This window comes from Podarcis muralis, chromosome 13, assembly GCF_964188315.1.
Source record: "Podarcis muralis chromosome 13, rPodMur119.hap1.1, whole genome shotgun sequence".
Classification (NCBI taxonomy): domain Eukaryota; kingdom Metazoa; phylum Chordata; class Lepidosauria; order Squamata; family Lacertidae; genus Podarcis; species Podarcis muralis.
The window spans coordinates 46,215,872-46,230,557 of record NC_135667.1 but is presented as its reverse complement, the minus strand read 5'-3'; the positions used below and the strand labels follow the sequence as shown (position 1 = coordinate 46,230,557).

Genomic DNA, 14,686 nt, shown 5'->3' with positions numbered 1-14,686 from the left:
CCTGCTGCTGCCGCGCCGCTGGAGCATGATTTCTGTTCTCATCCTGAAGCAAAGTTCTTAACCTGAAGCACTATTTCTGGGTTTGCGGAGTCTGTAACCTGAAGCATATGTAACCAGAGGTAGCACTGTAAATGGATGAAGGGGTGGGGCAATGACATCATTTTAAGCAGGGGTCAGCAAACTTTTTCAGCAGGGGGCTGGGCTGGTCCACCGTCCCTCAGACCTTGTGGGGGGCCAGACTATATTTTGAAGGGAAAAAAATGAATGAATTCCTGTGCCCCACAAATAACCCAGAGACGCATTTTAAATAAAAGCACACATTCTACTCATGTAAAAACACGCTGATTACCGGACCATTTGCGGGCCGGATTTAGAAGGCGATTGGGCTGGATCTGGCCCCCGGGTCTTAGTTTGCCTACCCATGATGGTCAGGGGTCCCTTTACCTTTAAGGATGCAGCAGAAAAGCCTGACTAAGGCCACAAATACACCTAACCAGTTGCAGGGAGGTGGCAAAGGCATGAATGCTGGCCAGAAGAAACTATGTGCCCCAGACCCCACCCTGTCTCGCCTATTGGAGAAAACTGGAGAGAGAAAAACTTGGCTAGCCGCCACAAACAGAAGAGAAGTGAACACCCACTGATTCGGGAATCTATTGCTTGCCTGTCGCCTTCATTTAGCTTTAGGCACCAGGCAAAGATTTTCCTTTTTAACCTTTAACTCTCAGTGGCCTTTTAGGAGTGGGTAGGATGTTTTTAATGCACTGCAAGGGGTTGTGTTTCCCAACCTTGTGCCTCCAGCTGTTTTTGAACTACAACTCCCATCATCCCTGACTAGCAAGACCAGTGGCAAGGGATGATGGGAATTGTAGGCCAAAAACAGCTGGAGGCACAAGGTTGGGAATTAGATGACCCTCGGGGGTCCCTTCCCAAACTCTACAATTCTATGGATAATGCACTTCCCACCCCCCCAACCCTTGGGTTTTAATGTTGGTTTGTTTTGTTGCCCTGGGCGAGATAAAGCAGCTAACAAAAGTTATAAATATAAATCTATTATTTATTCAGTTTATATACCGCCCTACACCCGAAGGTCTCAGGGCGATTCACAGAACAAAATCAGAATAAACACTGAATAATCAAAATAAAAAACAACCCAATAACAACCCACCCAAAAAAGAAAATAAATAAAATAGCCGCCGTTTGACCGACGCTGCCTCATGAAGCGAGTCCCTGGTTTTAATTTAGGGAAACACCGCTGGGCCCCGGACCTTCTTTTAAAAACTGGGCGAAATTCCGAGTCTTCAAGACACACACAACACCCGCAAGTCGCCCTTCCCATTTCGCAAGCTTTCCCCGTCCGGTCAGATAACTCTCTTTTTCAAGCCACGTTGCCTAACTGCGCCCCGAAGGGAATTTCCCCCCCGCCGGCTACCTGGACGCTGTTAGCCTTCTCTCGCCGCCGCCCCCCCCCAAAAAAAACCCCATTTAAAGATACCTCAAGACAAACGCCAAACCCCGTTTCGCTCTCTCCCCTCACGCCTATGTCCCCTCAGTCAGTCGTCACGCGCGCGCTCTCTCTCGCTCTTCCTCCAACCGTCTCTCTGGCCCCTTTTCGCGCCTTCTTTCAGAACCGTCCCCTAGGCAACCTGTTCGCCAACCAATCATCTCCTCGCTTCCGCATCCGTCGCGATCACGTGAACCACAACGCCACTCTCCCCCCCCCCCCCCATTGCCCGCGCGGGGAATGACAGCGGAGGAAATCGCGCTGTGTTTCACCTCAATTTCTGAGCAACGTTTAAGGGAGGCTGAGCTGCTTTATCGGCTCAGTGTTGTCCACACCAGGGGTCAGCAAACTTTTCCAGCAGGGGGCCGGTCCACTGTCCCTCAGACCTTGTGGGGGGGCGGACTATATTTTGGGAGGGGAAATTGAACAAATCCTTATGCCCCACACATTTTAAATAAAAGGGCACATTCTACTCATGTAAAAACACCAAGCAAGCCTCACAAATAACCCAGAGATGCATTTTAAATAAAAGGGCACATTCTACTTAACACACTGATTCCCGGACCGTCTGCAGGCGGATTTAGAAGGCAATTGGGCCGGATCCGGCCCCCAGGCCTTAGTTTGCCAACCCATGGTCTACACTGACTGGCATCCGCTCTCTCAGCAGTATCCCTGCCAAGAAAACTCCATGGACAAAGACAACAGGCATATTTATTATTACTTATTATTATTAATAGGGACGCGGGTGGCGCTGTGGGTAAAACCTCAGCGCCTAGGGCTTGCCGATCGCATGGTCGGCGGTTTGAATCCCCGCGGCGGGGTGAGCTCCCGTCCTTCGGTCCCAGCTCCTGCCCACCTAGCAGTTCGAAAGCACTCTTAAGTTCAAGTAGATAAATAGGTAAAGGTACCCCTGCCCGTTCCGTGTGCTGCTCTGGTGCTGGTTCGCTGGAGCAGCTTCGTCACGCTGGCCACGTGACCCGGAAGTGTCTGCGGACAGCGCTGGCCCCCGGCCTATAGAGTGAGATGAGCGCACAACCCTAGTCTGTCAAGACTGGCCCATACGGGCAGGGGTACCTTTACCTTTACTATTATTATTAATGTTTACAATTTGAATGGAGGCTGCGAGGGGGCACTGGTATAAGCTCTCCCCCCCCCCAAAAAAAGCGGAAAAATTATTTCTGGTTTTTTTCTGACTCAGGGGAAAGGAACCCCTATCAATAGGGAAACCTATTACTTCTTCGTCCACCTTCGGGGTGTTAAGTTTTAAGAAGATGAGAGGAACAAGCTGTCACTTCGGGCTCTTTGGGCGAGACTACAACTCGCATGATGCCCTTCTCTCATTGTTGGGACGGGAAATAGATGACTCCCTTACAGAAGCGTCACGTTGGAAGGGATCCTGTGGGTCATCTAGTCCAACCCGCTGTGATGCAGGAATATAACCCACTTGTTGGTATTGTCTGCCCGTTCTTTATTGTTTCTGTCTGTATAGCCTGCCTTAGTTGAACTATGAAAAGGAAAGGAAACTCCAGCGAAAACACTGCGGAAGTGGGGGTGGGAAGTCAATTTCTTTCTGAAGGAGCATCTCCACCTCCATCGTTCCCGAGGGCCTCCTGACGGTTCCCTCACTGCGAGAAGCCAAGTTACAGGGAACCAGGCAGAGGGCCTTCTTGGTAGTGGCACCCGCCCTGTGGAACACCCTCCCACCAGATGTCAAAGAGAACAACAACTAAAAGACTTTTAGAAGACATCTGAAGGCAGCCCTGTTTAGGGAAGCTTTTAATGTTTAACAGACCACTGTATTTTAATACTTTGTTGGAAGCTGCCCAGGGTGGCTGGGCAGACCCAGCCAGATGGGCGGGGTCTAAATAATAAAATTATTATTATTATTATTATTATTATTATTATTATTAGGACTACAATTCCCATCAAAGAGAAAAATAACTACCAAACTTTTAGAAGACACCTGAAGGCAGCCCTGTTTAGGGAAGCTTTCATGTTTAATAGGTTATTGTATGGGTGGGGTATAAATAATAAATTATTATTATTATTATTATTATTAACAACAATACATATTATATTGTTATATTATAATAATTAATGCAAATAATCATTAAATAATTAATAATATTTATTGTTGTTGTTATTGCTATTAGCCCCGCCTTCTTCCCCAAGGGTTCCAGGCCGCTTTCACGTCACTCCCCGGAAACGCGCTTGAAGGCGCGCGGGCGGGGGGGGAAAAATGGCATCTTCCCTCCCAAACCCGGAAATGCCTTCTCGGGGCGATCGAATGCGCCACGCCCACTTCTGTCGCCGCTGTTGTGGTTCCCAGGCCCTTCCCCTGCCCACCGACCCCGCCTACCCGAGCCGCCCAATGGAATGAAGAGAGCGGCGTGAGCGGCGCTCGGCGGCGTCCAATCACCTCCCGGCAGCCGCTGTTGCGAGGGCCCCAGCCTCGGGTGGAGCCGCCATGTTTTTCCTCCGCGTCACAGCGCGGGGCGGGCGCGAGGAGGTGCGAAGAGAAGGGGCCGCCGGAGCCTTCGCTGCCGAGACAGCTGCGGGCGGGAGCAGCTCCCAGGGGACCCGGCGGCGCGACGGTAAGGGCCGCTCTGTCCTGAGGCGGCGGCGCGACTCGGAGGAAGCAGGGTCGCTTCGGTGGGCTGGGGACTGCGGAGGGGAGAGAAGGATATCCTTCCCCCCCCCTTCTGTAAACAACAACAACCACCACACTATTGTCTATGTGGTTATAATGGGGTTAGTTTCTCTCTCGTGCCCTGTGGCGAGTAAAAAAAAATCTCTCTGAGGCGACGGTGGGGGGGGGGGAACCCAAGTTGCTTCCCTGCCTTCATTTCTGCACCCTTTTAAATATGTTGTGTATGTGTGTGTGTGGGGGGGTTATTTTGTGTTTTTATTCTGTGTTTCGATCTCGTGTTTTTATTCTGTGAACCACCCCGAGATCTACGGATGAAGGGCAGTATACGAATTTAAATATTAATAATAATAATAATAATAATAATAATAATAATAATAATAATAAATAATTTCACAGCTGGGTGAGTAGCCTAGCATCGCCTCGCCTGCTGCCTGCCAACCTATTTCAAATGCAGCCCAGAAACACCATGGAAGCCCAAAGGGATGTTTAGTGGTGGTAGGAGATATATATATGTGTGTGTGTGTGTGTGTGTGTAATGTATGTATATGTATGTGTATATATATATATATATGAATGAATATATATATATATATATATTCATATACATATACATGTGTGTGTGTGTATGTATATATATACACACACACACACACACACACACATACATATATATATATATATATATATATATATACACACACACACGCCCAAAAAGAAATATCTCCCATTTGCTAATACGTGGCTAATGCTGCTTGATCCCATAGCCTCCAAGCTCTTCTTGTCTCAGTTATGGTCTTGGAGTTTTCTCCCATCAGGCAAGTATGGTGTGTGGCAGTTGCGGCCTTTAAACTCAGGGTTGTTGGTGCTGTTTTGGCTTCAGGGCAATCTCTCGCCAAGACAGGCAACTAGGTCAGATGGATAGCCGAGTTTCCGGTATGCACCCTGTAAGAATGCAATTTCCTGTGCCCAGGGATTTACTCCCAAGATGGTTCCCCCTCGGGAATCTTCGTAGTGTTCCAGTTAAAACATAATCTGTACCTGCCTTGTTGTATCTGTAGTTCAGCTATTGCAGGACTTCTCCCCACCCCTTTTATCTCAGCTGTGTCATTTGTTTAACAGGTTGGGCTTCAGTCTGTGGGTCATATAACCTGTAACTGGGTTGTGTATGAACTAAGTAGTACAGTCTGTGCTCAACAGGGTTGAGGGGAGGGCAAAGAAGAGATCAATGCCATTGTCGAAACAGAAGATATGAAGAGAAAAACAATAGTAAGAACGTCAACAGCGGTAGATGTACATAAATCTCAATGAGATCTGGTGTTAGAAAGTGTTTAAATAGTGGGTTGGTGGCTGAAGTAAAAGGCATTTCTGATCTTGGAAATGGTTGGCATAACACATTAGTATTTTACAAAATGTTCATTATTTGCATTAGCAAGACACAGCTCTTGTTGTTGAAATCCCTGTTTTTCAGTTGTCGTTAATCTGAATTTCTTAAAAGTGTAGTTGGATTTGTTTATTTTTAAATAAGATGAGGTCCTGGGTGGACATGATTACAGGAGTAAGAAATGTTAGTGGGTGGTGTTTAGTAAACTACTGTATATGGTCTAGTTTGTTTATGACGTTAGGAAAATTAGAGTCAGGTGATTGGAAGCACTAAATCATGCAAACAGCTGTTGAGAGATTATCTAGAATGAATCTGGGCGGTGTCTGTAAAAAAAGAAAATAAATTGAGTGAGTGACAATATCTAAATATTGGGCTGTTTAAAACCAAATAGCTTGGTGTAAAACCAGCTTTTTCTCTTGATAGCCTCACTTGAGACAAAATAGATGTGCTATTTTATTATTTTTCAAAAGTTATTTACAAGTAAATCGGCCCAGTCAAAGTTCACTGTTGTAATATTAAAAGAGAAGCTGTGAGCAGGTACAAAGTGTTATTGCCTAAGCACTGGGGAATTATGGTGCTCGGCTGGCTGGCAGGGGGGACAGGGCGGAACAGGGAGGGCTTCAGGAGCAGAAAAAAACCATTCAAGTAAACCAGAGCCACAGCACCTCTTTTTCTGGAGGTGGTTGCATTCACTTCAAAGCATCCAAGCTGTTTAGATTTTAATTGCTTTCGTTTTCTTTCCATAGTCCTGCGGCATGGATCCACAGGTAAATCTCAGTGTGACCTTCCAAGGTGACACACAGAGCTTCCTTGTGTCAGATTCATCTAATACCACATGGGCTGATGTGGAAGCCATGGTGAGTTGGATCTTTGATGGATGAAATACACTGAACAACATAGGGGGAAAAGTAGATGAATTTTCAAAATTTATATATAGAATGAAAGTTAACTCTGGTTATCAGACTTCCACATTTTTGCTTGCCATGATTAGGGCTGGATGATTATATCGATATAGCATCCAAAACCTGTTTTGAAATCCATATCATTATATTGGGTTCATATTTTTGACCTGGCAATATATTGCAAATCATGTTGCGTGTGTCTTCTATGCAAAATTAGGTGGGAAAAACTGTGAAGGTAGCCAGTGGTTCTACATGGCTCCATCCTTATTTTAGGCATTGTGATATATTGGTATATCATTATGTTTAGCTGGTGATATATAGTGATATTGAAAACCAGATATCACCCACCCCTAGCCATGATAAGCTTGCCACTGCCTTCTGGCAAGCATGATATAAACCCCAGGCCCTTCTTCCCAGTTAGGAAGAGGTGAGTGAGAATTGTCTGGCTCTTGCACAGTGATTCCCACCCCTTACCAACTCTTGAGATAGGAAAGAATACTAAAGGCTGTTTGGCTGCTGCCCTGCTGACATGGCTGAAGTGCCTCAGCCACACAGTGGCCAACCCAGCAACCCCTCATCAAAACTTTCCCATTTCAAACCTAACGTAGCAGATTGTCCCTGACCTTGTGTGGAGACACAGTGCCAGATCAGTGACAAGGAAGGGGCAGCCACCACTTTCGGCTTGCTTACCAAGGTTTGCCAAAGATGGTGAGTCCCTGGTGATGGTAGCCATAAATGTAAGTTGAGTTCCCATTTAACTTTCTGAATGTCATTTGTGCTCTGTCGGCTCCATGGGAGCAAACAAATGAGGCCTGGCACACAGGAAATTGATAGGAACTTCATGAGGAGCTAGATGGGGACTGAGCTACAATCCAACAGGATGGACTTTTATTTGAAGGGAGAACCTACTAGGAAGCAGAGCTGATTACTCAGATCTGCTTGAAATACAGTGGTACCTTGGTTTAAGAACAGCTTAGTTTATGAACAACTTGGGTTAAGAACGCTGCAAACCCGGAAGTAGGTGTTTTGGTTTGTGAACTTTGCCTTGGAAGCAGAACATGTTCCACTTCCTGTTGAGTGTGTTCCATTTGTAAATTGAGTCCCCCACTGCTATGGGAAAGCACGCTTTGGTTTAAGAACAGACTTCCGGAACGGATTAAGTTCGTAAACCAAAGTACCACTGTAAATCAGCACCTAGTCCTGAAAGTGGCAGGAAGTGCACAGATCTCTGCAGTTCTGCTGCTGAAAGAGAAGTCTGGCTGAATGCAAATCCAGTGTTGCTGTCTGTCACAAAGTAAAAGAAATGCCCACTTATTCTGCCTCTTGGCTGAGGGATAGTTTGGCTGGATTTTATCGTGAGCTTGCTTTGCCCTTTGTACACAGGTGTTTACCTTGCTTGCACACTACTGGCTTGCAGTGAGTGGAGCACTACATGATTGGTGCAAGGTACATTTTCTCTGGAGAGTCTGGCAAATATTTTTGGAATATAACTTAGTCCTCAGATTCTCTGGAATTTCATACTGGCACTCTTGAGAATCTGTTATTATTTCTATTGCCTTGCTTGTAGCCCTAATGGCCGCAAGGAAAGGCTTAAAAACATGTGAGCAGCATCTGATGAAATCCTGGGCATTGGGGGCAGGGAGGATGGGCTGCTAAGCAAACTGTCCAGTGGTCAGCTCGGCCTCTTTCTCCCGTCGCCTGCAGAAGCTCTGTCCGGGCAGCCAAGCTGGCTGGCGCTGCCTCTACCATGCAGCCCTGCACCACAGCGGGCGGCTGCAGCGACACGCCTCCTTCACACACCTTTGCTTGGTTACTTACCCCGATATCATTATTATTATTATTAGTATTATTATTAGTGTTTGTATTGTTTTGTGCCCCCAGAAGCTGAGCGCGCACGTGGAGGTAGATGGTGGAAGGACAAAAATCCTCTTCCCTCTCTTTCTCTCTGCTTTCCCACCAACATTTCTCCTCTTGTTCTCCCTCCAAGTCAGGCCATTGGGGAAATAGTTGTAATAATAATAATCTTCCTCCCGCCACCGCCGCCCTGGTGCCGCTGTGGGCCAGAGAGCAGAGCAGAGTAGAGCTGACAAGTTCACTCTGCCCACCCGCTTCATGAAAAGCAGTAGCGGCAGCTCTTTGTCTAGGCAGGGAGGAAGCCTGTTTCGCGCCACCGCTGCCAGCCCTTCGGCAAATGAGGCAGGCAGCAAACCGAGAAGGGGTGGGGGTGGGGAGGAGGACTACTTGCCCCCCTCGCCTCTTCTTCCAGTCCCCCCCCCCCCCGAGCTGCTTCTCTGGAGCCGCCATCGGCCGTTCTCTGCATATTGAACTTGCTGCCCTTTTCTCCGTGGGGCGATTGTGGGTCTGTGTGTGTGTGTTTTGGAGTGTGGCTGAAGGATGAGCAGCTTGGTGGTGTGTGAGCTTGTTTGTTGAGGAGCCTCCCCCCCCCCCCCGCTTTAATGCACACTATTTTTTATTTTATTTCGCCTGTCCTTCCCCCGCCCCATTCTTCCCAGTGTGCATAGGAATTCATTCACCCTCCCTCCAAAATATAGTCTGACCCCCCCCCCCACAAGGTCTGAGGGACAGTGGACCGGCCTCCTGCTGGAAAAGTTTGCTGACCCCAGGCATAGCAGCCTAGTTCACCGCACTTCCATTCTCTTGCAGGTGAAAGTCTCATTTGAACTGAATGATATCCAGATCAAGTACCTAGATGAGGATCAAGACGAGGTACGTTATCTCCACAGTTCCTGTGTAGGGTCTGTTTTAAATGTGAAAGTTTGGAGAGGGAGGTTTACGGAGTCTGACACCGTCAATTCCCTATAAAGAAACTCGCATCTCTTACAAAATAGCTTCCTTTCTCAATCAGTGAACGCTTGTTCTGTATTGAGTAATATTTAGTCTTTGGGTTCTCTCGATCTTGAAGCCTGTTTTAACAGAATGGGAATTCATAGGAGTCTGAGAATATCCTGAAATAAAATCTGCCTACAACAGGAATGGGGAAGATGTAGCTCTCCAGATGCAGTTGAACCACAACGCTCCTTCAGCCCTAGAACATAATGTCCAGTGGTTGGGGATGATGAGAGTTGTAGTCTTAAAACATCTGCTGTGATATTCCTGTTGCATAAGGTGTACTGGCTCTTTTCCACTGTATGACGTTTTCTGTCTACATTGGATCAGTTGCACGTCACAAACTGAACACCACCCTCTAATGCCAATAGGCCTGGTCTTGCTTATCCCAGGAGAAGGGAGATAAGTTATTCATTTTTACCAGAAGTCAGTCTTTCTGTGTTCAGTACATTTTGGTACCTGCCTCTCCACATTTCTCCATTGCTGAGAACCGACATGCTAAGATTCCAAAATGAGGAAATCTTGCTGGGCTGAGGAGAGGCTGGGTCTCCTATTGTAACTTATTAGGCTAATTGGTGTCATTGTCATTGTGTAGAGAACTTCAGAACAAGGGACGCGGGTGGCGCTGTGGGTTAAAGCTTCAGTGCCTAGGACTTGCTGATCGAAAGGTCGCGGTTCGAATCCCCGCGGCGGGGTGCGCTCCCGTTGCTCGGTCCCAGCGCCTGCCAACCTAGCAGTTCGAAAGCACCCCCGGGTGCAAGTAGATAAATAGGGACCGCTTACTAGCGGGAAGGTAAACGGCGTTCCGTGTGCTGCGCTGGCCTGCCAGATGCAGCTTTGTCACGCTGGCCACGTGACCCAGAAGTGTCTGCGGACAGCGCTGGCCCCCGGCCTATAGAGTGAGATGGGCGCACAACCCTAGAGTCTGTCAAGACTGGCCCGTATGGGCAGGGGTACCTTTACCTTTACCTTTACCTTTAGAGAACTTCAGAAGTGAAGTCTGTAACAGTCCTGCCCTAGAAGAGTGTCGTGGATTATGAAAAGCTTTTATGTGTTGTGTTAGTGGGAGATTTGCAGCGTATAAAACTTGAATAAAGTCTGTCTGGTGTGTATCTGTTGCCCTGGGTTCAATCTCCTGAATCATAGCCTGGGTGGAGTTGCTGGGCTGGACAATGCCTTAAAACTATGAACCTACTTTGTGGGGTGGTAAGAAGGGAAGCAAGCTAATGATATGAAGGAGAGTGGCTAGAAACAATGGGAGTGGTGACAGAAGCCAGGCAACTGCTCTGAAATCCTGGATGAGAAATCCCCTTTTAATTTTAAGGTGGTGAATGTGACCAGCAGCAGGGAATAAGCCTTCATTTGTGCTTGTTTTCTTTTCACAGGTGTCTGTCAATACCGCAGGTGAGTTTCTGTTGCTCACTTGTAACATCTGGTGAGGGTTATCAGCTGCATTTCTCTGAGTAAAACCTGCATTTTTATATCCTGTAGGGGGAAATTTGGGTACAAATAGTATTGCACTTTTTATGCACAGGAGAACATGCCTCACTTTCATCACATAAAGAAGTCTGCATTTAGTGAAGTTACAGGGTTTTCCTCGCAGTTCTCCTGTACAGATAGGAAGTAGACTTTCTCACTGCAGTGTTCCTGGTTCCCTTTATGTAATTATACTTGAGACTAGCAGCCAAAGATTTAACTGGCTCGCTCAAATTAAAATGTCATACAGTTCCTGCTCTACCACTTTGGGCTCTCCACACAGCCTTTTTTCCCTACACCCTTCCTTGCTGACTTTGCCTTTCCTACACCCTTCCTTGATGACTTTGCATTTCTGACTCCACTCCACTCATACAAAAGAGTTGATTCCTTTCTGTTCAATGACATCACAGCAGCACAGCCAATAGCAAATGAGAGCAGGACTTGCAGGCAGTAGGCAAGTGTCAGGTTTTTTTGTTTAGTCTCTTAGCATCCTATAAAATTTTTTATGCCCTTGTGAGTCAGTTAGGCTCAAGTATTTACACTGTTCAAGGTCTGAGAGTGCCAAATGCTTGGCTTTTAATAAACATTAGAATTGAATTAGAGCTAGAGACCGCAAATGACCAGACCCAAGTATGTACAGTATTAGCAATAGTGGGAGGTATGATGTACTCGCTTATAAGCACCAGTAGTTATCATAGGTAAACACTAATTAAATTAGGCAGATTTATGAAGTTGGCTAGGATTACTGTCCTGATACACAATCAACAAGTGTTAATTGAAACGTCGAATTCTACCGGCTGCAGTTCAAAGCATCGAAAGGTATGGAATAACCTGGCATGTTTTGTTGCTACTGCTGCTGCTGCTGCTGCAAACTTCCTCCATTGTAGACTCCAGCTTGTATATATGTGTAAACAAACCATGTATCATAAAGACACCACAGACTGCTCTATGTCTTATTCCCAAAAGGAAACATGGACCCTGGTTAAGCTCCTGGAACCCCGGTTAAGCTCCTGGAACCCCTGAAGTCTCATGTGTCATTTGGCAGAAATAGGGGTGGCATGTAATAATATATATTTGGGCCTCACTGACTCAGAGGCTGTAAAACCTGAATATTTCCCAAACTGGAGGAAAGCTGAAATGTGATGTACTCACACAATCCAGGACACTGCAGTGGTTATTTTCTTTTCAAGCTGGAAACTTTTTTGCATATAAGATTTGAAACTCAGGACATGGGTTGTGCTTTCATTGATAGCAGTCAGCATTAAATAAGTCCCTAAGTTCATGCATTGCAGAATGAATGTAGGAATTTCCCTTTCACATCCTTGAATGGGCCTTGAATTGGGGGGAAATGGGGTTTAACGCAGCGGCCAGAAGGAAACCTAGTGAGTAGAGTACAATACATTCACGTAGCATAGGACTAATGTAGATGTTGATTTATAAAATGTGCAAATGTGACTTTTATTGCATCTGAATACAACAGTGCTCACCGTGGCTTTCTCTCTCTTTACAGAGGAATACGAAGAAGCTCTTAAGGTAATGGATGTGATCAGCATTTATGGCTATTTGTGAAACAGTACATCTACAAAATCCTGGGCATTCTTTGGTGTGGGAAGAATCTGTGGAAATCTCTTCTTTCCACATTTCTCAGGGTTGTCAGATTTTGCTAGTGGTTCTCTTAACACCCTGTGCCTTAAGCTCATTGGGAGTGATGTTGTTATCTCTCGGTTGTAGGAGCATTGCTCCCACATAAATTTCATATCTGAAGCAGAATGGAGGTGGGGGCAAAGTCTGAAGGCCTCCCTCACTGGTATGTCTTGCTTGTGACACACTCTTGCTGCTGTCAAAAAGAATTTAAATATTTTTCTAACCAAAGCTTAGTGTAATGCTAATAGGCCTACCTTGCATGAAATCTGCAGGGGATGGGGCAAGACCCAGCGTGACATCCAGTGCACTCATTTTTTTGGCACAAGGATTTCTGTTTGCACCAACAAATTTAGCAAAGGAGGAGGTGGAGGGGACATTCTGTTGTACAGCCAAAAGTCATTGCACTGAAGGTTGCATATAACCCCTCCCCCCCAATTTTGTAGCTCCAGTATTTGCTCTGTGTCTGTCGTGTTAAGCCTCGCAGGACTGTTCCTGTAATATTAAGCATACTTGAGAAGATGGTGCTTGAGTCATGATGTTACTTGTACTTCAGTGTAGGTAAAAACGGCTACACTTAACACACACTGGTGCATTCCAGGGTGCTGTAAAGTTCTTGCGAATCCACACTACACTTTCGTGATCACTTGTCTGTGCACTGATCTCCTCTTAGCTGGACTGCTGTAACTGCACTCCCAGTTGGCTCTCCAGTTTGCTCAGGACACATCCGCTAAGCTCCTCTTTTTCTCATATAACTCTGATCACATCACCTTTCCCGACATTCTTATGTGTGCTTCAAGGTTCAAGTCCTCTCTCTTACCTATAGCATTTGGATTTTCAGAGTACATTGAAGCTAATTTGTTGTGGGTGGGTGTTTTACCCTCCAGGCCACCCTGTGTGAGAGATCCTTTTTACTGTTTCCATTTTACAGGCTGGCAGAATTAAAGCTGAGAAAAGTGAATTGGCCAAGGCAATGTGCATCAAGGCAGAATTGTTGGCTTGTCAATTTGCCCCATAAAGAGACTTGTGGTCTTGTGGGCGCGCTGTCTGAATTTTGCCTTTCTCTTCTAGAAGTTAACCTTAGTTTGATCCTGGCCCCCGCTTTTGATGGATATTTTTCATTTCCTGACACTGTTCCTAGGGTTCATTTCTACATGTTTACCATGCCAGCTACCTTTGGAAACAAACCAAGGCGGCATTCCTCAGCCTCAGATTCAGAACCTCTTGTTTGCTCTGTTTCTGAGTTTGTGTGCTTGTGCGTTTTATTCTAACTCCAAACAGCTGTGTTTCCCCTGAACAATAAGATGGACTGATTCAAGGTTCGCATGTGATTTTCATTTTTAGCTTTGCCTCTTTAAGAAAGCCCTGCACAGGATTCATGGGGGAGTGTGAGTGCATGTACAAGTATAGTTATTGCAAGCTCTTTCTTTAGATTGCAGTGAAACAAGGCAATCGGCTACAGATGAATGTTTATCAAATAAGCGCTCCTCTGGGCATGCCTACACAGCAAGCCCCCAAGAAGGCTGAGAGAACCCAGAGCCCCAGAGATGGGAGGAAGCCCCTTGCCCACTATTCCATGCTTGCTCGGACCTTGGCTCAGGACAGAGATACTGGAAGAGAGAATGAGAGGAGACAGGTAGGAACAAAAGATGTGTGTCCCTTGGGCCCCTGGAGCCATCCTGTTTACCTGATGCGCTAGAAGCATATCAACATGTTATGCGCTTCCAACAGATAGTTATAACACAGCTCCACATTACACCCTCGCCAGCAGTGGCAAGCAGCTATTCTGCTTTCTGTAAACTCAAAGCTGCGCTGTTGAGAAGCAGTGGGAGATGCTTGCTTGCCTCTGGCTTTTCCACGGCTAAGGCAACTGAACACACGAGACAGATGCTCAGGAACTGCTCTCCACAAGTAGAAAGGTGCTGCTTACATTCTGCTTGGCCAGAAGAACGAAACTCCTGTTCCTAGCGGGAAGTTGGTGTTCATCTTTCTTTTGGAGGAAAAACACTGTGTCCTGCTTCAAAGAATGCGTGTCGCTGTTTGCTCAGTCTCAAGTTAATGATGAACTGTGTACAAGGAAGTTGTGTGTTAAGTTGTGTGGCTGCATTTCTCCTCCTTTTTGTCTCCCCAGAGTGAGCAGCATCCCAGTGAGGCCCCTCCTGAGTGGTTCACCAGCTATTTGGAAAGGGTGAGTTCCTCTCCGCTCTTAGATTTCTATTTGTCTTTTCAGACCTTGGGGAAGGGGTCATTGGAGGGTTTCTCAAGCCAGACCATGAGAACCACAGATT

General features: G+C 46.4%; 2 protein-coding genes and 1 long non-coding RNA gene across 8 annotated transcripts in view; 1 reads left to right on the top strand and 2 right to left on the bottom strand.

The window, feature by feature from the left end:
- Positions 1 to 1,615, bottom strand: part of BRCA1 (BRCA1 DNA repair associated) — a 57,708-nt gene extending 56,093 nt beyond the window's left edge. For 3 of the 4 annotated variants that reach the window (XM_028701749.2, XM_028701752.2, XM_077917536.1), the window contains exon 1: positions 1,493 to 1,615. The gene's annotated coding sequence lies outside the window, so the exon portion shown is untranslated. The remainder of the gene's footprint in view (positions 1 to 1,492) is intronic. The other variant, XM_028701750.2, reaches the window with a different exon arrangement.
- Positions 1 to 14,686, bottom strand: part of LOC144325148 (uncharacterized) — a 197,776-nt gene that overhangs the window by 72,378 nt on the left and 110,712 nt on the right. The window lies entirely within an intron of this gene.
- The window catches only part of NBR1 (NBR1 autophagy cargo receptor), a 29,012-nt gene continuing 18,264 nt past the window's right edge, over positions 3,939 to 14,686 (top strand). Inside the window, exons 1-7 of one of the 3 annotated variants that reach the window (XM_077917535.1) lie at positions 3,939 to 4,095; positions 6,279 to 6,389; positions 9,099 to 9,161; positions 10,667 to 10,685; positions 12,268 to 12,290; positions 13,831 to 14,034; positions 14,530 to 14,586. In XM_077917535.1, coding sequence (XP_077773661.1) covers positions 6,288 to 6,389; positions 9,099 to 9,161; positions 10,667 to 10,685; positions 12,268 to 12,290; positions 13,831 to 14,034; positions 14,530 to 14,586 — 468 coding nt within the window. In that variant the 5' untranslated portion in view covers positions 3,939 to 4,095; positions 6,279 to 6,287. Of the gene's footprint in view, positions 4,096 to 4,124; positions 4,131 to 6,277; positions 6,390 to 9,098; positions 9,162 to 10,666; positions 10,686 to 12,267; positions 12,291 to 13,830; positions 14,035 to 14,529; positions 14,587 to 14,686 lie in introns of those variants that run through there. The other 2 variants (XM_077917534.1, XM_077917533.1) reach the window with 2 other exon arrangements.